This window comes from Phragmites australis, chromosome 16, assembly GCF_958298935.1.
Source record: "Phragmites australis chromosome 16, lpPhrAust1.1, whole genome shotgun sequence".
Taxonomy (NCBI): Eukaryota; Viridiplantae; Streptophyta; class Magnoliopsida; order Poales; family Poaceae; genus Phragmites; species Phragmites australis.
This window is the reverse complement of record NC_084936.1, coordinates 670,600-697,716: the sequence shown is the minus strand read 5'-3', so window position 1 is coordinate 697,716 and position 27,117 is coordinate 670,600. Positions and strand designations below refer to the sequence as shown.

The window sequence follows — 27,117 nt, the reverse complement described above, 5'->3', positions numbered from 1 at the left end:
ACGGGGAGATCCGGCCTCTCCATCGGTTTCTTTTTTTTTTAGCGCCGGCTATACGTGCCACGTGTAGCGCTGTGATTGGTGTACAGTAGCTACAATACTTGATGCCATGAGAGGCCGTCAATTCTTGGCCCTTTAATATATGTTACAGACTATAGTTGTACTACTCGCAAACAAATAATTATAGGCCGAAAAAGACAAAGAAAATAGTTGTGCTACTGCTCTCTGTAACCTGTTTCTGCTCCAAAAAAACAGCTCTGCTGATGGCTCTCCATGAAAGAAAGAAAGTAACAGTAGGTAAATTTTGTTGGTTTCAGTTCCATGCTCTGAGTCCTGGCACTAGTCAGATGAAAGAAAACCAATGTTTCCATTACCATTATGCAACTGATACATACAATTGTTAATCAGTTATTACAAACAATCAAGAATGCATACGGTTTTGCTTCAGGTTTCTTCGGTCAGTCAAAATAAGCTGGATAGGAAGCAAAGAACCATGTGGTGTTGTGTTTCTCCGGGTAAGAAACATGTGCTGTTTGATGAAGGAAAGGAAAGCAGAGCAAAGGGACCAATCCAAGATGAAGAGATGTTCACTTCAGGCAAGATGAAGTGAGAAATTTGTTTCTGATGGACTTTCTGTGTTGCCATGCGAATGGACTGTTGGTAATTGGGATTCAGATTCAGTTTTTTTATTCCCTTTTTCTACCTGACTACTGCAGATTGCAGTCTTCTGCAAACGCTGACCATGAGGAGTTGGAAATTGAATGGAATGCTAGGTAGAGATGGGCTGGGCTGGCTTGGCCCAGCCTGATCTGTCACAGGTCCAGGATTCAATTAAAGGAGGAAAAACATTTTTTTAAGAAACATATTGTTCACTGAACAAAACAGATAAAATTTATGAAACATGCCTAATAAAAATCAGTATCAGCACACCTTAAGCTTGTGAAACATGCCTACTTAATAGGAACTTTTTTGTCTTGCATTGTGCCTAACCAAATCAATGAAACAACGAAAACCATAAGCTCACCAGAAAAACAAACACCAGTACAGGAGAGAAGAAAACATGAGGCCCCAAAAATCTAAATTAAATTGATATTCCAAAAAATCTAAACAAATAATCAGAAAACACACATAAAAAGTCTTCCTTTATTTCCTGTCCACTGTCCCTCCTGCGTTTGCTGCTTCGCTTCGCCGGCGCCGCCCATGGCTTCCTCCATGGCCGCCGCCGCCTCCTACCTCTCCCCGCCGCCTGTGACGGCCGAGAGGCCAACGGCCCGCGGCTGCCTCCATTTCCCCAGCGCGCCCGCCAGCTCCCGCTTTCTCCGGCTCCACTCCGCCGGCGGCCGCTCGCCGGCCAATAGAAAACCGCGCTACTTGCGTAGAGCGGCCAAGGTCCGCCCTTTGCTCTGTATAAAGTTCGGTCAGTTTGCATTTTGTGGTGCAGGAGTTGCTAATTTTCTTGTATTACTAGTGATTTGGCCACAACAGTTACAAAGTTAGTCTTCCTTCTTCTTGGGTAGCTTTCTGTTAAAAAAGTTGGAATATCAAATCGTATTAGTCTAGTTTTACTACCTTGTTGGCAAACTATTTCTATTAGTTTAGTTCACTTTAGTAATTTTAGTCTAAATATCAATGCATCAGTCGAGTCTCCGTTCTCTATCAGATCATAGATCTCGATAACCCTAGCCATTCCATCTTCCTAACGCTTGGGACTTGCACAGCTATACGAATTTACCGAAATGTTCTTATTTGTTGGTTCTTTATTTCAGGTTGTGGTGGCAGCGATGGCTGATCCTCTAAAGGTCATGATAGCAGGGGCTCCGGCGTCCGGTAAGGGCACACAGTGTGAGCTCATCAAGGCCAAAGTATGTGATTTGTGAATTGAGATTATCCTTGGATACTATTTCAGTATTCTTTATAACGCTTGGTATCATACTCATGTGATATGCGTATGTTGTGTAATGAGGGCACTGATGTAGAGCTTAACAGTTGTAACGCTTGGGTGATAGATATAGACTGTTTTTCTTAATTGTACCAAGTAATTGACACTTATAAACTGTAAAATTGCAGTATGGTGTGGTGCACATCTCTGCTGGAGATTTGCTAAGGGCGGAGATCGCTGCTGGGACTGAGAATGGGAAGCGGGCCAAGGAATTCATGGAGAAGGGACAGCTGGTTCCCGATGATATCGTTGTTAATGTGGGTGCCATTTTTTGGGGTTCCATTGATGTGATTCAAAGTTATTTGGTAATGCTCCTGAAAACAAAGTTTGGGTTTCTGCCAGATGGTTAAGGAACGCCTTCTGCAACCAGATGCTCAGGAAAATGGTTGGTTATTGGATGGGTACCCAAGAAGCTATTCGCAGGCTATGGCACTGGAAACTCTTGGAATCCGACCTGATATTTTCATTCTATTAGATGTAAGTGCCCATTTAGATCAAACTATTAAGATGTAAGTAAAGTCATATGTTGCCTTAGGACTATTTGTCACCACTATTCTGTAGCACTAGTAGTATTGATTAGACTTCTTGGAACACTCCTTCCATGCCTTGAAACGGTGCTGTTGACTATCCTAAGGTTAATAAATAGGTTGAAAACAAAATGCTGCCAACTGTGACCAATACTACAGTTTTTCTACAGTAAGTTAACATAACAAAATTTAGAAATTCACCCTATTCAAAAGGGAAAAAAGAATTGCATTTAATGTATTTGTCATGCTTCTCCTGTTGCAATGAAATGTACTGTAACTTAGCAATTAGGCCTCAGAAATGGAGCATGTGTATTTTTAGTTCATTCTTTGTCAATTTAGGTTCCAGATGAAATTCTTGTTGAAAGGGTGGTTGGGAGACGGCTTGATCCTGTAACAGGGAGAATATATCATGTAAAGTATTCTCCACCAGAGAATGAAGAAATTGCTGCAAGGCTTACGCAACGATTTGATGATACAGAAGAAAAGGTACATGTCTCTACAGGTTATTGGTAAAGAGAAATGACAAACATAGTTGTGCATTTTTTTATTAGACAATATGAAAGTGCTTAGGAAGGTCTTAACAGTGTTACTTGAGCATGTCTTTCTTTGGTCTTTTAATAACTCAAAGAAGATTAACATACTTTATCATGTGCCTACGGGCTGTATCTATCATGCTTTGTGCATTTATGTTGAAATCCACTGAAACACTTGGCATTTTCCTTTGAAATGCCAAAACATGCAACATTGACGATGTAAATATTGTAAACTTGTAGTGGGCAAGGCCTTGAAATGTTGCTCGAGGGCTAATTTTAGCTGTCAGTGTGCTGTGATTCTTGTGATTACAAAGAATTTTAAATCGATGTGGTAGCAGTAGTTGCTAATATGGGGTGCTAGTTCTTTAACTGCATACTGTGATGATGGATCTTTATGCTGTTCTAGTTCTTCAACTGCATATTTCTCATCAACTGTTTATCTATTTATGTAGACTGAAAATCATGAACATGGTGTTAGAATCTACTTCTCACATGTGTTGCTTTTGTTGTTTTACAGGTTAAGCTGAGGTTGCAGACTCATTATCAAAATGTTGAGTCCTTGCTATCAATATATGAGGATGTTATAGTTAAAGTAAGCAGTCCATCTCTTTTAAATTGAAAATTCTCTTTCCCATTGGTTGTCTCAAGGCTGATATACTATTCTGCATGATGTTGTCTATATTTCATGAAGTTATCCTATCACAGATTAACCTGACGACATGAACAATTGCAAATAGTTATATTTTTTTTGACAAGAAGAAGAAAAACAAACCTGTCTGCTGAGAGAGCAAAGAAGTAAGGAAAGCTAAGCTGCAAATAGCTCTATTATTCTGATACTTAGATAGTTTGATGGAGTACCACTTACCATTGTTGATATTTGTCACTTAGACTCTGCACCACTCCTGTGTTTTTGTTGAACTGTTCTAGTTATTCTTGAGCCTATGTGTTGTTGAGTTCAACTACACATTCATTTTGCCTTTTATTTGATATGCGTTAGTACGGTATTCACTATCTAGTTTAATGTGCCATTATCAAATTTCGATGCAGTCACAGCCTCATAGGTAATATAAGCTTAATCGCTTCTAGCCATGTAGGACAAAAGTAACTGAAATTCGTCCATTGTCTGCTTCTCATGCTAAATTGTACCGTTGAATGATGATGATGTATTCAGTTACCTGTATCTCCCACTACTATACCTGCATATCGGTGTACTAACCTTCAAACTTTCTTTTTCAATGGCCTCGGTAATCTAGGTAAAAGGAGATGCCACAGTGGAAGGTGTGTTTGCCGAGATCGACAAGCTACTGAATTCTAGTGTGGACAAGAAAGAAGAAATGGTGGCCAGCGCGTGAGCGGGAAAAGACTCTGCGCTGGTAGACATGTTCATGTAAGCTGTCTGACATGATATATTTCTCCATCTGTCTGTGGTTGAAGCATGGGGGAATTTTGGTCCAAAGTGCCCCACTTCTTGTTGTAAGTGACAAGTCAATGAATCATTGGTAGGATGAACATTAGAAATCCTTTTATCATACGATGATGTACATGTGATATTCCTATCCTGTAAACATACAGATCCGCATTGAAAATATGGAAATTGCATTGTTTTTCATCCCAAATGAATTTGTTGTCTTAGTGTTCTCATTTTTTTTGTCTTAAGTTCTCTGTATGAGCAGCCTAATTACACCTACGGAGCCAATAAGCAACCTTAATCTCATCATAATTATGAGCCTCTTTGGAACACAGATTCTCGAAATGAACGAATACGAAAAACGTGGGATTGAAGTGTCCTGGCACTTGGAATACAACAGGAATTTAAAGCGTGGAAGAGTTTTAAAAAGAGGCTTTTGGATGCTACACATGAAAAGCGCTGGAATAATCCAGGACACGAAGGAAACAAAACATGAGGGATTTTTCCCTCCAAAATTCGTATGGAATCGCCTACTCCATAGGAGGCATTTCAAAGAAATTTGTGAGTGGAAATCCTTTGTTCCAGGAGACCTCGTAGGAAAATTTTCCTATAAGAATTGAACCCTCCAAAACTCCTCTACCTAAACGCATCAAAGTTTTTCTATACCATTGTATTTTTTTCCATAACCATGGTGTTGTCCAAATACTCTAAAATACTTTGTATCCAAACAACCCCTAGCATTTGTCCTCTTTTTTTTTCGAAAAAGAAACAAAATATTGAAGCAAATTGATATGTTTTCCCTAAGCATCAGTTTTCTAAGTCTTATGTAAGTGAATTGCATTTTTTTTCATCCACTTAAGCTTTTAAGATCAACTTGTAGACAACTACATGGCGTATGCAATTCGGCAGTATGAGAGTCCCGTCCAACTCACTAGCCCAATGCAACTCAATAGGAAAGTTTTCCTATAGGAATTGGATCCCGTTGAATAACGTTATCGGTGGATAGAACATCTCCTTCTCCGACTCTCCAACATAGTCCAATCTTGAAATAGAACACAATAACAAGAGACAAATCTAGTGGATACTTCTTTCTTTATTGCAATCAAGCTTGCAAATAGCAGAGATTTAGTGGCGATATGATAACTATAGCGTCAAAATAGTGGCTGGTGCCAAAAGAATGCAAGAATATCGCAATTCACGCTTTTTGCCGATTTATCGTTAATTATAGCGATATATCATCTTGGTACTCAGACTGATATATCATTGATATATGTCAAGTTGTGTTTGAGTCTGAATTTAGGCCATTTTGGCCCAATAGAGCTCAACCCAATAGTGATATATATAAAGGTGAAGTGCAATAAAAAACCCTAGCTGTCAAAAACTGAGCTAGCACCTGATCAAGTGGCTGAATTTGCACATGTGACACACGTCCAACAAGGAAAATTTCCTGTTCCAGCCAAGCAAAGAGAAGAAAGAAACTTATTCAAGTCGAGGAGGAAGAAGATATTGAGATGGAAATGAATATATTGAGATGGAGTCATCATGGACTCAGGGGAGTTCATCCTCTGAATCAGGAGGTGTTGAATCAGGACATAGATTGTAACTTAGATACTTGATTATTTAGTGCTTGCTATCTACCTTATTTGTGAGACTTTAAGCTGATGCATTGTTATATTGGTGAAGTTGAGCTTAAAAGGACAATAGACCATATTTGTCTACTTTTATTGATAATATTTTCTTTGCTACTATATGTCTCATACTTTATCAATATGCTTTGTGTGCTGATTAGCAAATATGACTACTCAAAATTATGGTAAAATAGGTAAATATTCATAATATATTTTAACCTTTATCGGTCGATATATCACTCTATAACGCTAAGCTTTGACTTATTCATTCAAGGATATATCTATTCTTCAGGAGAGGATTTCTTTTCTATGAGAGGCTCTTCTTGAGACTTTTAATATTCATTCAAGAATATATTCTACATTAGACTTCTTAATACTTGGTATGAGATTTAATTTCTATATGTTGCGGTTTATTATCTTCAGGAATTAGTAAGTCCTTCAAGGATCTCTTCATATGGATTTTTAAAATCTACTGATTAACTACATATTCTTTATTCATGCAATTTGCCAGAGATGTAACAGAACATAATTCATTCATAATAGAAGAGTATAAGTCTTTACAGAGACCTATGAGCCATAACCTTTCACCATATCACTATTTTCATAATTCTAGTTTTCCAGACTTTCTTTAGTAATTATAGTTCATCCTCAATTGCTTTCTTCATTGACCCCGCTACAAGTGACTTTGCCATAGACTTTGTTTCCGAATATGGGTTCTGGTAAGAGAAACATTAGCAATCATAGAGGTAGCATTGTCGATAACTATTCTTTTCTCCCATATTCTTAAATATTTCATCATTTCCCTAACAAAAGATACTTGGTTGTTTTGTCACCCTAACACTAAGATTGCACGCGCTTTATGTGCTGGGTTTTCTTTTTCATGATGATCCTCTTTCACGAGGTGTTGAACCTTCTTCATGAGGTATTTCTCTTTATGAGACTTGAGGAGTTTCTTCATGATTGATTTGACAAGTATGCGTTGATCTAGAACACACAAGGGTCCTCATAGATTTTAGATCAATGATTAACAAATCATGCTACCTAGGTGATATACCCTTAGGCGTCCCTGGGATATACCACACTTGGTATTTAATTTACTACAAGTAAATATAACTTTTAGTTTATAACTTCAAGTTACTCCTCTTTACTTTATTTCAAAATTATCTAGCATCATTTACTCTGCAGGAGCATTAGTTAAATTATTGTTTAACTTGACTTAGTGCGTGATTCTATTCCTGCTTCAAGCATTCTAGGAATGTTAATTGAAGATCATTTTCTAGCTTCTAGCTTCAATAAAAAATAATAAGGTATTCAAACAATACGGGCTTTCTCTCCCCCTAATGTTGATATTAGATCTTCTTTATTAGCATACTTCAAAATCTCCTATTATGAGCTATCTTCAAGTGGGGGCTTATAGATGTATGCTATCATGGTGAAATTATGTGGCAAATATTGGCGCATTTATTCAAATTCGGGGATTATTCATTATATGTAGTGAGGTAGATTTTACTAATGTAGTGGCATGAAAACTACATGTATTTTGGGATTGTGCAGTCAGGCATGTTCTTGCATTCCTGCTTAGTTAGGAATGTTCTCCCCTTGATCTCTGCACATCTTTAAGTCCACAAAATTATTCTATTATCTAGCTTCTTTTATTCTTTGCCCAAAAATTTATCCGATTACTCATATCATATACTTAAAATTAATTTGTATCATGAAACTATAGTTTTATAATTACGCAGTATCTAATCTGCATGCAATTTCTACTAGAATATTTAATTACTATAAATTCTAAGTTCCCTAAATGCCTTTCTGCATATATCATGAACCCTCACAAATACTATCAAATATAAATGTTTATCTGCCAACTGTATAAAGTCATATAATCTCCCAAATTCTCGGTAGTCTAGGCCTTTTGTTTTAATTGCTACTAAGATCCAACCCATTTTCAATTGGGAAGGTTCACTATTGGGCCAATTACAGATCAGCCTGCTCCCCCTGATATTTGCCTGCTCGGCCCGAGACTAATCCATTACGTATGCATGCAGTGCAAAACAAGCAATAGAGGATTATGGGAGTGGCACAGAGGCGACAAGCCAACACATTAATGAGAGTAGCAACAGACAAATAGTTCTGAGCTAACATCCATGTGAGAGAAGGGAATGTTGGTGTTTAAGCCAACATGGATGGCAACAGCAACACATAGAGCTACAAGCTTGCATGTGGGAAGTGTGGTGCAGAGATACAAACTCAGCTGAAAGGGGCGCAACTGAGACTTCAAATCCTCATATGTGCGCTCAAGAGAGGTTTAGGAAGGCTATGACTATTAGATGTTCTTTATCTACATTTTCTTATACCTCTAATGTCCTAAATTCCTCCCCCTTTTCACGCCAATCATTAAACTTTAATGCCAATCATTAAACTTCAATCATACTTCTTGAACAATCTTATTTGTCGTGAAACCCATATCTATTTGTACTATTCAGTATAAAACCATGTGGTCAAGGTGTAATTATATAAACTACAAGTCCCAGGGCTTAAGTATTCATAACTTGTTTTAAGAATTATACTTCTTTTCTTGGCTAAACTGATTCTTCTAAAATCAATCATAAAGCCAGTATATTCCATTTGTTCATGTGCTGCTAGGAAATTTAATTTCCCTTCTATCTACTTGGTAGTAGTGCACAATTTTTTTTAAATAACCTATATGGTTAATTGAGGCTCTTTAGTGGATAATATCATTGCAAGTGATTATGTTTAATAGGCAAGATAATGATTTATAATGTCCAACATATAGTTCATATTTATTTCATGCAAGATTAATAGATATACTACAGGTAAAAACTTTACAATGTTCTATATTAAAGCAATTCATAGATGAGAGATAGAAAAATAAGCTTTAAAATAGAACAAATTTATTTGAATTGAGAATATAAATGCTTCATTTTAGTCATCAAGCAAATAATATGATAATGGTTTGCTCTTCTAAGAGCTTACACAATCCACTTAATTCATTGCAGGAATTAAAAACTAAATGAATCACCACCACCACTAATACTACTAGATAGCTTATGATAAATTGGAAGACTACATTGAGTCCCCATGCACATCTTCATCATCAGAGATTACAATGGTTTCATCTTCAGAAATCTCCATAACTTCGTTTGCCTCTTCTTCAACAAGGTCATCATAGATATTTTCTTCTTCAAGATCCATGTCTAATAATCCTGTATTGATAGCTTCATGTTGTTTAGTGTAGTTGTGATATGCATTCACAAGTCTTCTAGGAGTTCAAAAAATGCGAGACATTGGTGATAGCCTGGATTGTATGTAGTGATGCTGCCTAAAAATTCTATTTCGGTCTCTGCGTGATCCAAAATAAGTGATCTTGATAGTTCTAAATACCTCTTGTATTCATTTGTCATGATCTTCTGATCCATGATATCTTCTATATGATTGATTGTAGACAGGGTCTTCGGAAGACAATACCAGATGCAAGAAAGTTGTTGTCCTTTACCTTCTCATCATAAATAATATCGCAACTCAAGGCTTTCCCCCTGTCTTATGTAGTAATCTGTACCGCGCAAGTGTTCTCCTTACCTTCTCTACGAACTTCTCTAGTAACTTATACTGTGCTGGTGTTCTCCTTGGCTTCTATACCAACAACTGGCTAGTTTGGTTGATTAGCAACACCATCATTATGTTTTCGCTCCAGATCACTGCCTGATGCCACACTTGCTTTCTTTGTCCTTACTGGAGAAACAAGGGGAGGCGGATCTGTACCGTATGGACTGTGGAAATCTATTGTCGTTTTATTAATTTTCTCAACTTTGACATTAAACACACTACCAGGAAGGAAAACAACAAAATTTAGTGTCACTTTAATGATCTCATCATCCTGAGTATACAAGGGACCATGTACAACATCTTTCCTTTGCCTGATCTGTGATGTTTCAATAGAATCTACATAATCAAGCATATAGGACTTTAGTTTTATCTACATGAATAAAATTATGCGTCCAGCAATCGTCACGCAGAACATTTATTCAAAATCTCAATCCTCCACATTGGAAGCTTTTTTCGGGAATCTCCATAAATTGTGAATTTAACAGATCGTTTGGAGTATAATTTGGGGACAAAGTCCAACGTATCAAGGAATATCCTTTCAGTGGATTGTGAAGCATCATCATGTAAGTACCATCCAACAAAACTACACCAAGGCCTGTATGATCAATTTCCTTATTAGACCAATGGAACATGTCCTACTCTGTTCATATCTCACGACTAAACGTGCATGACCAGATCAGTTGATAGAGAACACCAGAAAAAAAATTCTCCCCAACTTGGTACACATTGCAGTAAATTCGATGCCCTGGAATGACTCTGCCAAAGCAACACAAATAGACTTGAACCAAAGTATGTCTGCCAATCCCACTCATCTGCTCCTTTGTGATTAGTTGGACACATGTCTCAACCTTCCATCCTCTCATAGTAAAGAAGGAAAGCCTCGTACTTCAGAACTTCTAGAGAGACTTCTCTGATGTCACTTGGACGAAACCATGAGGAAGAGCAACTGCTCAATCGCTGGTGACTTCCAATTCAAGGAGTTTTTGACATGCTCAATGACACCAACTCAACCATAGGTTGACTTATCTTTGTCCTCAGAGCTGAAGATTAGAGAAATAAAAACAATCAAACCAAATGTAAGGCCATCTGGCATGCATTCTTGATGTTATATCGTCACAACTGAACATCATTAACAATAAGCCACTGTCAGATGAACAGGTATCATGCATCTCAAGTGACTAATAAGCGAATAATCCAAATTTTAAAAAATAAAATTTCACAATGATATTAGAAAATGATAGGTTTATTTATATCCATCTAAGATTGAAATCCTACCACTAGAACTATAGCAAATAATTAAAAATTTCAATACAAAAGGTCTCCAGGTTAGGCATTCCAAGGCACCTGCAAACAATAAAATATCGAGTCCACTCCGCTCGAGAAAAAAAGTCCCCTGAAGTTTAGTAAATACAGAAAAGGTTCTGTATTTTTGCAAAACACACCCTACTCTATTTCTTTACGTTGGCTGCTGTTCTGTTTGATTGTTCATGAGTCCCCTGGCCTCAGATACAAATACAACTTTACCAATTTTTTATCACATTATCTTTTTTTAGGTAAAGAGAGTTTTATTTCGTCATGCAAATGAAAATATCCTGACCTCTACACCATGATGTGCATTTGGCCAATTATTACAACTAATTCAGCTATGTTGTAGACTCAGTCTACCACATGAGCCACCAACACAAATAAAAGGTAGGAAATTTAACACAAAGAACATATCCTTTTTAAACACTTAATCTATTGCTAAACCTCCACCTAAATTTTGTGAAGATGTCCATTGTTGTAGTCTCCAACTGACGACATCCTGATTGCATTGTGGTACGGTTCTCCTCCTTTTGAAGCAACGACAAAAACCTGATCCAATATGTAGTCCTGTAGATAACTTGCATAGAAAAGTGTATATTTGTCTTATCAAAAATCATATCATTCTGGCTAAGTCACAGCGTCCAACAAATGGCAGCGGCTCCAACAAAAATTTGTCTCTTAAGCCTCTTCCCTAACCCATTTAGCCAGGATCCAAACATATTGGATACACTACTAGGAGGATGAAGGCCAAAAGTAACCTGAAATGTTCTTCTAATGAACTTAGCAAAATTGCAATGGAACAAAAGATGTTGAATTGTCTCATTATAGTTATGATAATCTCTTCAACGCATCCATTAGATTAATCGTATGATTATAGAGGGAGCACAATTTTTCGCATCCAAAAGAAATCAGTACCACATGATCATCTCTTCAACGTGGCATGACAACCATGCTTGCACCTCATGGTATTCTGGAGTGGATCTAGAAAAATCAGCTCTTGGTGTCACCGATATTCATATTATCGGTGGCAACATCTGGAAGCGTGGTCACTACCTGCAACTGGTATATGGTTTAGACAAATCTTGGTCAAAATTTGGAGTTTTGCCAAATCTTGATCAAATTTAATAAAAAAAAATCAAATATTATTTGTGCGCTTTGGGACAAAACCTAACTGCAGAGATGGTACATCGCATGAATTATCTAACATTACAATCTTTATGTGGAAAGGTAAGTTTTCTTGCATAAAAATCACAGGAAGAAGGAATGGACACTTGAATTTTGCTCGGCCAGTAATATCAACGGAGTATTCGATTCATGGAGCAATGGGGGTGGGGTCACCTTGTTTAGAGAACGAGCATTGATCGAGGGTCATTGGTGTCAGTTGACACCAGTGAGACTAAGCTGTAGATCCGCTTCCGCTCAGTGAGACTGATCCGCTCATTGCGACTAAATTTGTTTGAGTTCTTGATTATTTCACACTTTATCTTGTGCTACTTGAAGTCTTGAACTGTTGTAACAGTTCAAAGCTTCATGGGTTTTTTATTGTTATTTTTATTTCATTTTTTGGTTGTTCCTTCTGGATTTTGGTCACTCCTGGTGACTCAAGTGTGATCTTAGTAGAATCTGCATGAAAAAGTGCCGCAATATTGGAAGGTGTGAGAATGCAAGAAATGCCACACAACAAAGATTCTTATAAAAGTTTGTGTACATCTTTTGAGACTCAGACTGCATCTTGTAAATAGGGGAATGGACCACTAGCATTTGGTACTTTCATTATATGCTAGTTGGAAGTCTAATTGAATTGTGAAGGTCTCTTACATATGCCATAGGCAACAAATCTAAGAAAAGGTGTATTTGTCAATGCCTATGTGGCCCTTTCAGTAATTTTGAACGGCTAAGGATCTTTTATTTTACTTTTGTGCACAGGAAAAAATGAAACATGAGTGACTATGCATGCAGTCCTACTCTATAATTAATTATGATTTGAATATGAGAATGAACTGAATTTAAATGTTGGTCTGAGAAGAAACTGAAATTGAATGTTTTTTTTACAACCTAATTTGGAACCCTACCTATCCTAATCTGGCCTTTAATTGGTTGAAAAGAGACAAATGCATAGTAGGTCCCTAAACTTGTGTAGTTGTCTCACCTAGACCCCCGAATTTGCATTTTACTTTCTCTGCCCTTGAACTTGTGTGGTTGTCTCACTTAGCCCCCCAAACTTGTAGTTTACTTACTCGGCGCCTTAAACTTGAGTGATTGTCTCGCCTAACCCCCTGAACTTGCTTTCGTTTGGATGGCTAGGTGGGACAACTGTGCAATTTCAAGGGGCTAGGTGAGACAAGCATGCTGGTTCAAGGGACTGATGAAGTAAAGTACAAATTTAGGGTGCTAGGTGAGACAATCATGCAAGTTTGAGGGCCTGATGAAGTAAATTGCAAGTTCTAGGGCTAGGTGAGGGGCGTACAGTGCAATTTTCTCTGTTCAAAACTTGTTTCAGTGCATTGTGATTTGAGTTTGTTTATAGAAATATCACCTATCATATTTGCATATCTATGGAACACACAGGTCACTACTACAAACTCGCCGTAGCAGTGTATCACTGACTACCTAGTGGATATTCGATTTTTTTTCTCGAAGTGGGGTGGAGTTGATACTTTATTGTTTGTATGTGCCTTGAAAAGCCTAACTTGGAGACCTTTTTGTATTAAAATCTTTAATTATTTGCTATAGTTATAGTGGTAGGATTTCAATCTTAGATGGATATGAATAAACATATCATTTTCTAATATCATTGGAAAATAATTATAGGTCCTTTATATTTTAAAATTTGGATTATTTGCTTATTAGTCACTTGAGATGCATGATACCTGTTCATCTAACAGTGGTTTATTATTAACAATATTCAGTTGTGACGATATAACATCAAGAATGCATGCCAGATGGCCTTACATTTGGTTTAATTGTTTTTATTTCTCTAATCTTCAGCTTTGAGGACAAAGATAAGTCCACCTATGGTCTAGTTGGTGTCATTGAGCATGTCGAAAACTCCTTGGATTGTAAGTCACCAACGATTGATAAATTAAAAAGAAAAGGAAACAGGCTGGGCCGTACTTCTGAAAATTCAGAGAAAATTCCAGAAAAAAATCTGAAATTTTGCGGAAACCCCTTGGAATTTAGTAAATACCAAAAAGGTTCTGTATTTTTGCAAAACACACCCTGCTTTGTTTCTTTGTGTTGCCTACTGTTCTATTCGACTGTTTCATGAGTCCCCTCCCCTAGCCTCAGATACGAATACAACTGTACCAATTTTGTATTACAATGTCTATAAATGGTTAGGCAATCACCAAGTTTGAATCTAGAGATATGTGCAGTCTTATAGAAAAAGGGGAGAATTAGCTATGTTTATTTTAGGAAAAACGACAGTGAGCACTGCAATAGTTAAACATATATTTTCCCCCCTAAAACCATGAAATGTATGGTAATGATAAATTGTGGTATTTCATTGCCGTGGCAACGAAGACCACAAAGTTACATCTCAATAGGGTAATACACCCTCCGTTCAAAAATAAATGTATATTTTATCAAACTTTGTATATTTTTACCAACAATTAGTCAGGTTATAAGTATGCTTAGTGTATAAAACTTATACACCTAGATTAATGTATCAAAATGCTTTCCAAAACAAATAAGGATCACATGATCATCTCTTCAACGCATCCATTAGATTAACCGTATGATTATGAAGGGAGCACAGTTTATCGCATCCAAAAGAAATCAGGACCACATGATCATCTCTTCAACACAGCATGACAGTCATGCTTGCATCTCATGGTATTCTGGAGGGCGGATCTAGAAAAATTAGCTGTTGGTGTCACCGGTATTCATATTACTGGTGGCAACCTCCGAAAGCGTGGTCACTACTAGCAACTATTATATGGTTTAGACAAATCTTGGTTAAAATTTGAAGTTTTTGCCAAATTTTGTTCAAATTTAATAAAAAATCGAATATCATTTGTGCGCTTTGGGACAAAACCTAACTGCAGAGATGGTGCATCGTATGAATTACCTAACATTACAATCTTTATCTGGAAAGGCAAGTTTTGTTGCATAAAAATCACATGAAGAAGGAATGGCCACTTGGATTTTGCTCAGCCAGTTAAAAGGTAGAGCAAAATCAATGGAGTATTTGATTCATGGAGCAATGGGGTGGGTCACCTTCTTAAAAAATGAGCATTGATCGAGGGTTGTTGGTGTTAGTTGACACCAGTGAGACTAAGTTGTAAATCCACATCCACTTAGAGAGTGATCCCTCTTTGGCCACCGCCTTTTTCCCCGGCTCGCTCGCCCACTCGGCCCCGTCGGCAGCATGCTAGGAAGGCGCGCTCCTGTGATTTGAACAACCTGGTGGACGAATGCACCTCCTCAAGTAGCTAACCATATGATTATAATGCACATCATCAACTTATACACACTATGGATGGAGTACTGAAGGATTAGGGGTGAGCCGTCCCGAAAAAGTAATACACACTATGCACCTCCTCTTGCAGCACAACGAATAAAGAACTTGACCGTCAGGATGGAGCTATGTTAAAGCTTAGTTGGTGTTACAGTTTGAGTCCTAGAGACTTTCAGTGCACGACATTTCTTTATTATAGAAGGGAGTTCATTGATGATCCTTCATTTGCTACAAGATGAGAATTCATTTCAAGGTGGAGTTTGTTAAATATGGTCCGAATTCTAAGCCTCGTTGGGACGCCCCCGGGGTGGTGCGGGAGGCGGAGTCCTCCCGCGGTACGGATTGTATTGATTAGTGGATTTGTTTCCGTATTTGATGCGTCATCTTTTACTACCTATATATACCTTTTGTAAGCCGCACGGTAAGAGTTGATGACTCATTATTATTCCTCTGTGTTGTAACAATGGTTCATGAGATATTTAACTATTTGCCAATCTTATTAGGTGTCAATTCACGCTCTCACTGATATGTGGGGTCACTGAGTCACTGACAATGGGCCAGGGTGGCAAATTTGTTGTCACTCACCTATAAGAGTGGCAAATAGTTAAATGCCCCGATCTTTAGCTCTGAGAACAAAGATAACTCCACCTATGGTCTAGTTGGTGTCATTGAGCACGTTGGAAAATCCTTGGATTGGAAGTCACCAGCAGTTGAGCAGAGGTTCCTTCCCATGGTTTCGTGGAAGTGATGAAGACATCAGAGAAGTCTCCAGAAGAAGTTCTCAAGCGCGAGGCTTTCCTTCTTTTCTATGAGAGGATGGAAGGTTAAGACATGTGTCCAACTAATCACAAAGGAGCAGATGAGTGGGATTGGCAGACATGCTTTGGTTCGACTCCATTTGTGTTGCTTTGGCAAAGTCATTATAGGGCATCGAATTTGCTACAATGTGTAACAAGTTGGGGAGTTTTTTTTCTGGTGTTCTTGATCAGCTGATCTGGTCACGCACATTTAGTCACCAGTTATGAACAGAGTAGGACATGTTGCATTGCTCTAATAAGGAAATTGATCATACAGGTCTTGGCGTGGTTTTGTTGGATGGTACTCTTACATGCTGATGCTTCACAATCCACTGAAAGGATGCCCCAAATTTTAGTGTGATGGGCAAGCAAAAATTGTGTATTGGAAGCTTTATGATTTGGTTCCTCAATACGTTGAGCTTTGACCTTGTTTTCTGGATGAACAGAGATGTTCTTTGCTCCCCTTCATCTTGTGGTTTCAGAGTTGATAATTGGTTATGGAAGCTTTTCGTTGTTTTCTGGATGATGGTTGGCAATGAAATTACTCACACAATGTGCACCGGTAAGGTTTTTTTGCGAACACGCCAGTAAGATGTTTCCATGTAAGCGATGAATCATTCATTGATAGGATGAACTTTAGATATCCTTTTATCATACGTACAGATCTCCATTGAACAGATGTTATGAAATGATTTACAGGTCAAATGAAATGATTGTCTTGAAGTTTGCATTCCTGATGCTTGTTGAAACAGGTTTTGTCCTGTCTTCAGCCAGTGCTCCTGTTTTTTTTTAAAAAAAATTCCAGTAGGGGAATCCCTACTGATTGAGAAATTTTTATTATTAAAAGCACAGAAAAAGACTGTACATGGTTAAAAAGCCTAAAAGAAGGCGAGCCATGAGCAGGCATGGAGAGAGCTAGAAACTGAAAAAAAAGATCAAGCCATTGAAAAAACAAGTCGTGGAGAGAATTATTTATTTTGTGCAGCTGTAAGCGCACATAATCCATAAAGTTGGAGCGCCACCGCCACCGCCACCGCCACCGGTGAAAGAAGGGGTTTGCCTGTTGAAAGATTTTTACATTTCTTTGTTTCCAAGTTTCTCACGCTGCAATGGCAAAAACTTTCATGAAAAACGGTGGTGAAAGTCCTGCGCTTGCTTGCGCCGCTTCACCAATCATATCAAATTTCCTAGTGCTCCTGTTGGGTTGGTCCGGGACTGCCTATAAAAGGGCTCAATTCGGCCCACCAAGCAAGAGGATACGAAGTCCCAAACCTCTCGGCCTCGCCGCGAACGCCATTCCCGCCGCTCGCTCCGAATCGCGGTAAGATTTCCCTCCGCATTCCCCTCCTGCGATTCTATGTTCTTGGTTTCTTGGTCCCCGAACCCGTGGTGCTGCTCTTGCTCTGCTCCTCGCGACAACGTGCGACTTCGTATCCTCTTGCTTGGTGGGTTTCGCTGCTGCTGCTTCCCCGCTTCGTTGGCTTTCTTTGTCGTCCTCGCCAGAACGCTCGGTTTCTTGATGGGTTTTCTCTATGCCGCTTCTCCGACTCTTGGTCATTTCTCGTCGCGGTTCATGATCCTCTCCAGGTTGTTCGATTTCTTTGTCCTCCTTGCGGAATTTCCTCTGCTGGGTCTCTGCTTCTTTGGCTTTCTTGGTCCATCCCCAGTCGGTGCAGTTCTTGCGCGCCGTTCGTGATCGACTCCTCTCCAGGACGTGCGATGATGGATTTCTTTGCTGCATCTCCGCTTCCTTGGCATTTCTTGGTCGTCCTCGCCAGAACGCTCGGTTTCTTGTCTTGTTGATGGCAGCATTTCTTGATTTTTTTTCTATGCTGCGTCTCCGCTTCAATTCTATGACGTTTCTTGCGCGCCGTTCGTGATCGAGTCCTCGCCAGGTTGTTCGATTTCTTGCCCTCTTGATGCCATTTTCGCTGCTTCATTACCTTTCTTGGTCCATCCCCACCCCGTGCGTTTCTTGCTTGCTTGAATTTTGATGGATTTATGCGATTCTTTATTGTGGTTCCAGACGCGATGGGAGATAAGAAGGAGAAGGGAGCGAGGGCGGTGGAGACGGACAACAGCCCACGGAAAGCCCCGCGCATGGATCCTGGACGCGGCGACTCGATGGAGGAAGCGGTCAGCAGCGACACCAGCAGCGAAGGATGCTCCCACTTCCTCGTCAACGGGGAGGAGATGGAGTTGCTCCTCGTAAAGATCGAGTCCCTCAAGTCCAGCGCTGCCCCTGCATGCCAGTACTGCGTGCTCGAGTCCTTGAGAAGGACTGCTGCTGGTGCCGGCAAGGAGGACCCTCACAAGCAGCAGCAGCAGCAGCAGCAACTGATCATGGTGTGCTCGCAGTGCGACCAGTGTTTGTGCGCGGGAGTGGCGACCAGGGAGGATAATCCATGGGGACACGCCGGGCTGCACGCCCACAAGAAGAAACACTGGGTTGCTCTGTGGCTTGATAAGCCCCAAAAAGGGTATTGCTTCTTCTTGAAATGGAGCAGACTCGATACTTTCTTGTTTGTAGGCACCTTGAAATGCCTAACCCGTGAACTTTTTCATATCAAAATTTTGGATCGTGCTATAATTCTGGTGTTAGTATTTCAATCTTAGATGGATATGAATAAATCTAGCCTTACATTTGGTTTGATTGTTTTTGTTTCTCTAATCTTCAGCTCTGAGGACAAAGATAATGCCACCTATAGTCTCGTTGGTGTCATTGTGCACATCGGAGACAAGGTGCGTTTTGGGCACTATGTTGCTTATGTGAGAGCAAGCAGGATTGGAAGTGACCAGCAGTTGAGCAGTGCTTCTTCCTCATGGTTTCGCGCAAACGATGATAAGATCAGAGAAGTTTCTCTAGAAGAAGTTCTCAAGTGCGAGGCTTACATTCTTTTCTATGAGAGGATGGAAGGCACCGTGTCCAACTCATCAGAACAACAATCACTAAGGAGCAGATGAGTTCTTTGGTTGTGCTGCTTTGGCCGAGTCATTGCAGTGTACCCAGTACCCAGTTGGGGATATTTTGCTGGTGTTGTTGATCAGCTGATCTGGCCATGCACATTCATATCCAGTTTTATTTTCTCCTTTTAGGAACTAAGTAGGACATGTTTTGAACAGCCTGCAACATGATATAGTAGATGTTCTTCATTGTATGGGTCTCAGCGTTGATGCTTGGTTATGGAAGCTTGCTTTTCGTTGTTTTCTATATGATGATTGGTGATGAATTAATCGTACGTGCCTTTTTGATTGATCAAAATTTTCGCAGTGCTGATTGGTTAAACAATGCGAATAATGTTGTTTTATTGGCATATGCCCTTGGAACAAAACCAGTTATAAAGGGCTCTACAGGTGATCTCGTAGACTGTGATCATAATCTGTAAATTAAAATAAATATGCTGATTATGCAATCTAGTTTTAAACAATCTAGCTTTCAGAGTGTAATAATCTATCAATCTGTCTTCCACCAATTTATACAAATGATGCAATTCAGTTTTTACAATCCAATTTTTTATAATCTACAAACTGTTTTTTATAGTCTTCAACTGAAACAAATAATCCCTTAAGCGTGAATAGGCTCGAGCTCGCCTAGAGATTGAAGACCCAGGAAATAGTATGTAGAGGAAACAAATAAACTTGCTTCAGTAATTTATTTTTTCCCATTAAAAAATTATTCTAAAAAAGATAAAATAAAATAGAAAAAAAGGCAAAATGCTGATTCCAGTAACACACTGAAAGGCAGGATCGTAAAGGAAGATTAAACTGAGAAAGGCAAAATGCTGATTCCATAAATACTTCAGTCATCTTGACTCGCGATTGAAGATTCAGGAAATGGTATCTAGAGGAAACAAATAAGCTTGCTTCAGTAAAAAAAATTTTTCTGCTATTCAAAAAATTCTTTTCCAAAAGATAAAAATAAAATAGGAAGAAAAAAAGCAATATGCTAGTAATTCCAGTGACACGCTTCAAGGCAGGCTAAGCAGGATCATCTCCATAAATACTCCAGTTGAGTTCACTCATCAACGCCGCCCCCTTCCCTCTCTCCGCCGCCCGTGTCCTCTTCCCCAGCTCCGCCGCGCCGGCGACTAGGAAGCCGCGCTCCTTGCCTCGAGCGGCCAAGGTCTGCCCTTTCCGTCCCGGACTTGCTCCATGCAGTTTGGTTCAGTTACTGATTACGATTTTGCGGAGGGGGGCGCCGTGTATATTGCCCAATTTTGGATCTTCGTGTTAACGTCATTGGAGTATCAGTTTGCAGTATTGGTTTAGGTTTACTGCCGCATTAGAGTAACATTTTGTTTTTTTATTTTTCTTCCTCAGATTAGGTTTACTAGTTTTGGTCTGGACTAGAATTCCTCATCAACGCATCTCTCCAAACATGATATGAGGGTCTAGATCTCGATCGTCTAGCCATTCCATCTTCCTAACGCTTTGGACTTGCACAATTATTCGAATCTATGACAAATTCAGGCTGTGGTGGCAGTGTTTCGGGAATTGGGATTTAGCCTAGCACATTACTTCAGTATTCGTCATAATGCTTGATATCATACTGATGTGCTGTGTGTATGCTGTGTAATGAGGGCGTTCAGTTAAAGCTTAACACCTCTGTAAGCGTTTGTGTAACAAACATAGACCTTTTTTTCCCTGATTATGTCAAGTAGTAGGCTCTCATACACTGCAAATTTGCTGCTCAGGAATCTCTATTGGATGGGTACCCAAGAAGATATTCGCGGGCAATGCCACTGGAAACTCTTGGAATCCAACCTGATATTTTTATTCTATGTAAGTGCCCAGCAAGATCAACTTATTGACTGCACATTTTTTTGTTTGAAAGGACGGCAGGAGCTCTGCTAAAATACATCATATCAAATGGGAAAACCATAATGACTGTAGTTTTGTGATTAGATTTCAGAAATGGAGTCTGTATCCTTAGCTCATTATATGCCAATGTAGGTTCCAGATGGAATCCTCGTTGAAAGGGTGGTAGGGAGACGGCTTGATCCTGTAATGAGAAGAATATATCGTTTGGCGTATTCTCCACCAGAGAATGAAGAGATAGTTTCAAGGCTTACACAAATATTCGATGATACTGAAGAGAAGGTACATGTTCCTACTGGTTATTGGTAAAGACTAGTGTGAAACATAGTTGTGCATTTATCATTAGACAGGAGGGACGTGCTTATGAAGGCGTTACACTGTACTGCAACACATCTTTCTTTGGTCCTTTACTAACTCAAACAAGATTGACAAACTTTATCATGCGCCTACAGGCCATATCTATCATTTTCATTGCATCAATGTTGTGATGATGGAGAATCGTGAATTCAGGTGTTATGATTTTTCTTCTTCCACCTGGAATTCGGGTGGTAGAGCTGCTGATATAGGATGCTATAGTTCTTGAACTGTGTATTATGATGATTGAACTTTATGTACAGGGTCTATTGAGTTGGTTTATTCTTTGTCTGTTATTTGATATGCTGGTGTTAGTATGATATACATTCAGTTTAATGTAACAATATTAAATTTGCATGCAGTTGTAGGTAAAATTATAAGCTTAATAGCTTATATCATGTATGGCAAAATAAAAACAAAACATGAAATTCATGCTGCATTGAAGAGATGTTATGAATTGATTTGCAGCTCAAATGAAATGGTTGTCTGAAATTCTGATGCCTGTTGAAACAGCTATCAAGCCTGTTGGGCCGCCAACGGGCCGAAATCAGGCACAGTGAAGGCTATAAAGAAGGACTCGAACAACCTCTCGGCCCACCGCCTCTCCACCGTCCCCAACCCGCCGCGAACGCCATTCGCGCCTCTCGCTCGTGCGCTGCCCCGCCCGAATCGCGGTAAGGTTTTCCTCGCGCATTCCCCTTCCCCCAATTCTGCGGTCTTCGCCGCTCGATCCCCGAACCCGCGGTGCTGCTCTTGCTCTGTTCCTCGCCAGAACTCGCTGATTTGTTTGTGTCTTCTTGGTTTGTGGCTTTCTCCCCGCTTCGTTAGCTTTCTTGGTCGTCCTCGCCAGAAGGTTCGGTTTCTTGATGGGTTTTGCTATCCTGCTTCTCTGGTTCTTCGTCGTTTCGCGCGGGGGCTCATGACCCTTGCCCAGGTTGTTCTGATTTCTTGTCCTCTTGACTGAATTTCCTCTGCTGGTTCTCTGCTTCGTTGGCATTTCTTGGCTCATCCCTAGTCCGTGCAGTTCTTGCGCGCCGTTCGTCAGTCCTCTCCAGGACGTGCGGTCCCTTGTCTTCTTGGTGGATTCTCTGCTGCATCTCCGCTTCTTTGGCATTTCTTTGTCGTCCTCGACAGAACGCTCGCTTTCTGGCATTTCTTGCCGGGTTGTTCGATTTCTTGTCATCTTGAAGGAATTTTCTCTGCCTCTTTAGCATTCTCGGTTCATCGCTAGTCCATGCGTTTCTTGCTTGGTAGGTTCTTTGGGTTTTGTTGGATTCAGGCGATTCTTTCTTGTGGTTCCAGACGCGATGGGGAAGAAGGAGGAGAAGGGAGCGAGGCTGGCCGTGATGGACTCTGGGCGCGGCGACTCACCTTCCCCGGAGGTGGTCACCAGCAGCGAAGAGTGCGAACACTTCTGCTATGACACAGAGGAGATGGGTACGCTTTTAGCAAAGATCAGGTCCTTGAAGCACGACCCAGCGTGCGATGATTGCTGGAACAAGGCTGCCGGAAGGAGAGCGAGAGCAGCTGGTGGCGGCAAGAAGGATCCCCTAAAGCAAAAGCTCGAGAAATCCAATGCTCATATCATGATGTGCTCGGAATGCAGCCGGTGTTTCTGCTCCGATGTGAGGACCAAGGAAGATGAGCCGGGGGGCCACGCCAGGCGGCACGCCCACCAGGCAGATCACCAGGTTGCTATGTGGATCGACCAACCCAATGCTGCGTACTGCTTCGAGTGTGGCTGCAGCCTGTGCCTCCAAGCGATCGTAGAGGCTGTTGATGATGAGGCAGGTGGTCGTGCATCCGGGTCAGCTGATGGGCTTGGCTATGTTGTCAGAGGGATGACAAATCTGCGAAACACATGCTACGCGAATGCACTGGTGCAGTGCCTCCTTGTGCTTGATAAGCTGCGGATGTGGATGCTAGGACCCGATGCCCCGACCGGGTCCATTGGTATGGCACTGAAGGAGCTCTTTATGCAGACAAGGGCCGGGAATGATGCAGGAGCGATGCTGAATCTAGAGGAACTCTTGGAAAGTGTAGGCGCATTGAATTCAAAGTACAAAGGCCGTGATATGGAAGATAGCCAAGAATTTCTTAACTATCTGCGTCAAGGTTTGAATGAGGAAGAGAAACTGAAGAGGCCTCCTAACATGCCAGGGGGTGTTCCTACAGTTGTTGATTTTATTTTTGGTGGTCAGCTGTCTATTACATATACCTGCAAATATTGCCCGTATAATTTTGCTTCCCATACTCTATTCTATGAGCTCCAACCGACACTGCCAGCAAAGGAGCATCCAACCAAAAGTGTTGTATCACCACAAAGGGGTCACAGATCTCGGGGGAAAAGGCCTGCTGTTAAACGACTGTTTCCAGCAATTGAGCAGTGTAACTCGGAGAAGGTTCAAACAATTGCTGGTGGCGGTGATTCTCACATTTATGGTACAAAATTGGAATTTGTGGCCATGGATAAGGCGCCTAAGCCTTTGGAAGTGGGTAAGTTTACATGCTCCTGTACCTAATCAAAAGCCTGACAAAAAAAAAATTGGTTAACAGATCTGCAAATACGCGGGGGTGTCCCAGACCATAGCTCTGTTGAGGAATGCATGCAAGAAGCTGTGGAACATTCATATGACCACTGTTATTGGCTCCAACCACTAACTAAATGTTGAATTTTGTTTAAGGACTGGTTACATGCATGGATTGAAGAAATTTCACAAAAAGAATCTTCAGGATGACTACATAAAACTGAGCGGGATGTTTGAGCAGTCTTAACATGGCAAGCTGTTTCTTGTAGTGTAGTAGTTCGAATTGCCATTGGGATATAGCTCAGGGTATTGAGTCCTTATCTTCATAAAATAATTTTACTCCAAACGGTCTGTTAAATTAACAGTTTATGGGGATTAACAGAAAAAAGCAGCTTCCAATGTGGAGGATTGAGATTCTGAAAAAAAATTGTAGCATAATGTTGTTCATGCAGATAAATCTAAAGTCCTATATGCTTGATCATGCAGACTCTACTAAAGCAGAACAGATCAGGCAAAGCAAAAATGCTGTACAAGTTACTACAGAAGACAAGGAGAAAGCCTTGAGTAGTGATATTGTTTATGAGAAGAAGGTAGAGGACAGAAACTCTCTTGCATCAATTAAGGACTGCCTGGCATTTTATTTTAAAGAAAAGGTTGTAGACTGGCGCTGTGGAAAATGTTCCAACAAGGTTCCTGAGCAGCCAAGAACCGCCAGAAGTAAAGATGGTGGGCAGATGGTGGCAAGTACAGATAAAAACATAAAGTTGGGTAATAGTGCACACCAAGTGGGAGAAAACCAAAATGAGAAGAGATACATGAGTGGACATGCAATTGAAAGAACTCTTATTAGCAAGCTGCCACCTGTATTAACTGTTCATTTGCTGAGATTCGACAGGGATAGCAATCTTAAGCATTTTAAAAAGAGTGGACATGTGAGCTTTGAGGAAAATCTTGATCTAGGATCATTTGTGGACCCCAGGTATGGACAGTTCTACACAGCAATATCTAATACTTATATGCAGTTCCAAGTTTCTGGTTTGCATTAGCTACTTTTGTCCATAGTAGCTTTAAACAAAAATGCTTGAAGAAGACATGGTATTTTAGTTCAAGGAGTTATTTAGACTGTCTATGTTTCAATTATGTTCATAAGAGATATACTCTTATGTCTCTAAAAGAGTTTTCAAAGGCCATCAATTATCCTGGAGTAGTGGTAGAAGTAATTTTGTTTGAGTTCTTGTTGATTTCTCACTTCTTGTGCTACTTGAACTGCTTTAACAGTTCAAAGCTTCACAGGTTTCTTTTATTCTTCTCTTTTCTTTTTCTTGTTTTTTTTTTCTGCCGGGCTTTGGTCACTCCTGGTGACTCAAGCGTGATCTCAGTAGGATCTGCATTAAAAATGTTGCAGTTGGAAGTCTAATTGAATGGTGAAGGTGTGTCCTACAGATGCCATATGTAGAAAGTAACATTTCTAAGAAAACTATATTTATCAAAGTGTCAACATTTCCCTAAAAAAAGTAAGTGTCAACATCTTTTTCTTTTTTGTGCACAGGAAAAATAAAACGAGATTTCCCCTAAAAAAAGACGAGGTAACAATGCATACAATTCAACTTTTATTCTGAAATTAGTTGTAATTTGAATGTCAGTTTTGAGTGTTTTTTGACAGCCTGATTTGGACCAGAACCATTTCTATCTTCTACCAGTCTTAGTCTGGTCTTTGATTGAAAACAGCTTCAATGAATTGTGATTTGTGTTTTTTTATAGAAAAAATACCCATCGTATTTGAATATTTATGGAACACACAGGTCATCTGCTACACACTCACTGCACCAGTGTATCACTGACAACCGAATGAATATTCAATTTCTTTCTTGAAATGGAGTGGACCCAATACTTCACTGTTTGTAGGTGCCTTTGAATGCCTAATCTGGCAACCTTTTTATAGTAAAGTTATGAATTGTTTTCTATAATTCTGGTGATAGTATTTCAATCTTTGATGGATATGAACAAACATAGCATTTTCTAATGGCATTTTGAAATAATTGTAGGGCTTCTGTTGGTTAAAATGTGTGTTATGTGCTGATTGGTCACTAGAGATACATCATACCTGTTCATCTGATAGTGGTTTCTTGTCAACAATGTTCTTGTGACGATATAATATCAAGAAATGCATGCCAGATAGCCTTACATTTGGTTTTATTTCTCTAATCTTCAGGTCTGAGGACAAAGGTAATTCCACCTATAGTCTAGTTGGTGTCGTTGAGCACGTCGGAACCTTGGATTGTGGGCACTATGTTGCTTATGTGAGAGCAAGCAGGATTAGAAGTCACCAGCAGTTGAGCAGTGGCTCTTCCTCCTGGTTTCGTGCGAGCGATCTAAACATCAAAGAAGTCTCTCTAGAAGAAGTTCTCAAGTGCGAGGCTTTTCTTCTTTTCTATGAGAGGATGGAAGGTTAGGAAATGTCTGTCATTATGTCCAACTAATCAGAATAACAATCACAGTGGAAGCAGCTGAGTGAGACTAGCAAGCATGCTTTGGATGGTCCAGGATGCAGTGTGTACATACTAACATAGAGTCCATTTGTGTTGCTTTGGCAGAGTCATTGCAGAGATTTTGGCTTGTGTTCTTGATCAGATGATCTGGTCATGCACATTCATATCATATCCACCTATGGTTTTATTGGATGGTACTGTTACATACTGATGCTTCACATTCCATTGTGACAAACTTAGATGCCTTGGCACCTTGAGCTTGTCCGAGAACTTTTGGGATAGGGAAATTGTGTGTAACATGCTTCAGATACTGATGTAACAGGCTCGCTTTTTTCAACCTTGTTTTCCCCTCAATTTATGGTTTCAGCGGTGATGATTGGTTTGTGGAGGCTTTTTATTTTGTTTCTGGATGATGATCGATAAGGAAATTGGTTGTTGTCCATGCTGACTTTAATTTCTCGCGGCTTACATGCGAGTATTTGAAGCAAGAAAATATGATTGGTGGAATACCCTGTTTTATTGGTGTAGGGTCATGCTGATTTGGGTAGCTTCCTTGGAACAAGATCAGTGAAGGTGAAAAGGCTCAATGGGTGATCTGATTTGGGGATTCCTTTTTCTCTTTTAAAAGTTTGTAACTACAGCTGCTTATGTCTGTAAGCGCATGTATTTGACTATTTGAGTATGTTACTATAGGCTTGAATAGGCTCA

General features: G+C 39.9%; 2 protein-coding genes across 2 annotated transcripts; both read left to right on the top strand.

Moving 5' to 3' along the window:
- Nucleotides 1–1,122: 1,122 nt before the first annotated feature.
- On the top strand, nt 1,123–4,612 carry LOC133895913 (adenylate kinase, chloroplastic). Its single transcript, XM_062336439.1, has 7 exons — nt 1,123–1,386; nt 1,764–1,859; nt 2,065–2,193; nt 2,279–2,413; nt 2,803–2,949; nt 3,514–3,588; nt 4,250–4,612. Exons 1-7 carry the CDS (start codon nt 1,198–1,200, stop codon nt 4,346–4,348), a joined length of 870 nt encoding a protein of 289 aa, XP_062192423.1. The 5' UTR covers nt 1,123–1,197; the 3' UTR covers nt 4,349–4,612.
- Nucleotides 4,613–20,246: 15,634 nt separating this feature from the next.
- On the top strand, nt 20,247–26,994 carry LOC133895797 (ubiquitin carboxyl-terminal hydrolase 2-like). The gene is made up of 7 exons (XM_062336313.1): nt 20,247–20,343; nt 20,915–21,002; nt 21,174–21,320; nt 21,906–22,066; nt 22,695–23,888; nt 24,407–24,899; nt 26,133–26,994. The coding sequence occupies exons 3-7, from the start codon at nt 21,304–21,306 to the stop codon at nt 26,371–26,373; spliced, it is 2,106 nt and encodes a 701-aa protein (XP_062192297.1). The 5' UTR covers nt 20,247–20,343; nt 20,915–21,002; nt 21,174–21,303; the 3' UTR covers nt 26,374–26,994.
- Nucleotides 26,995–27,117: the final 123 nt, after the last annotated feature.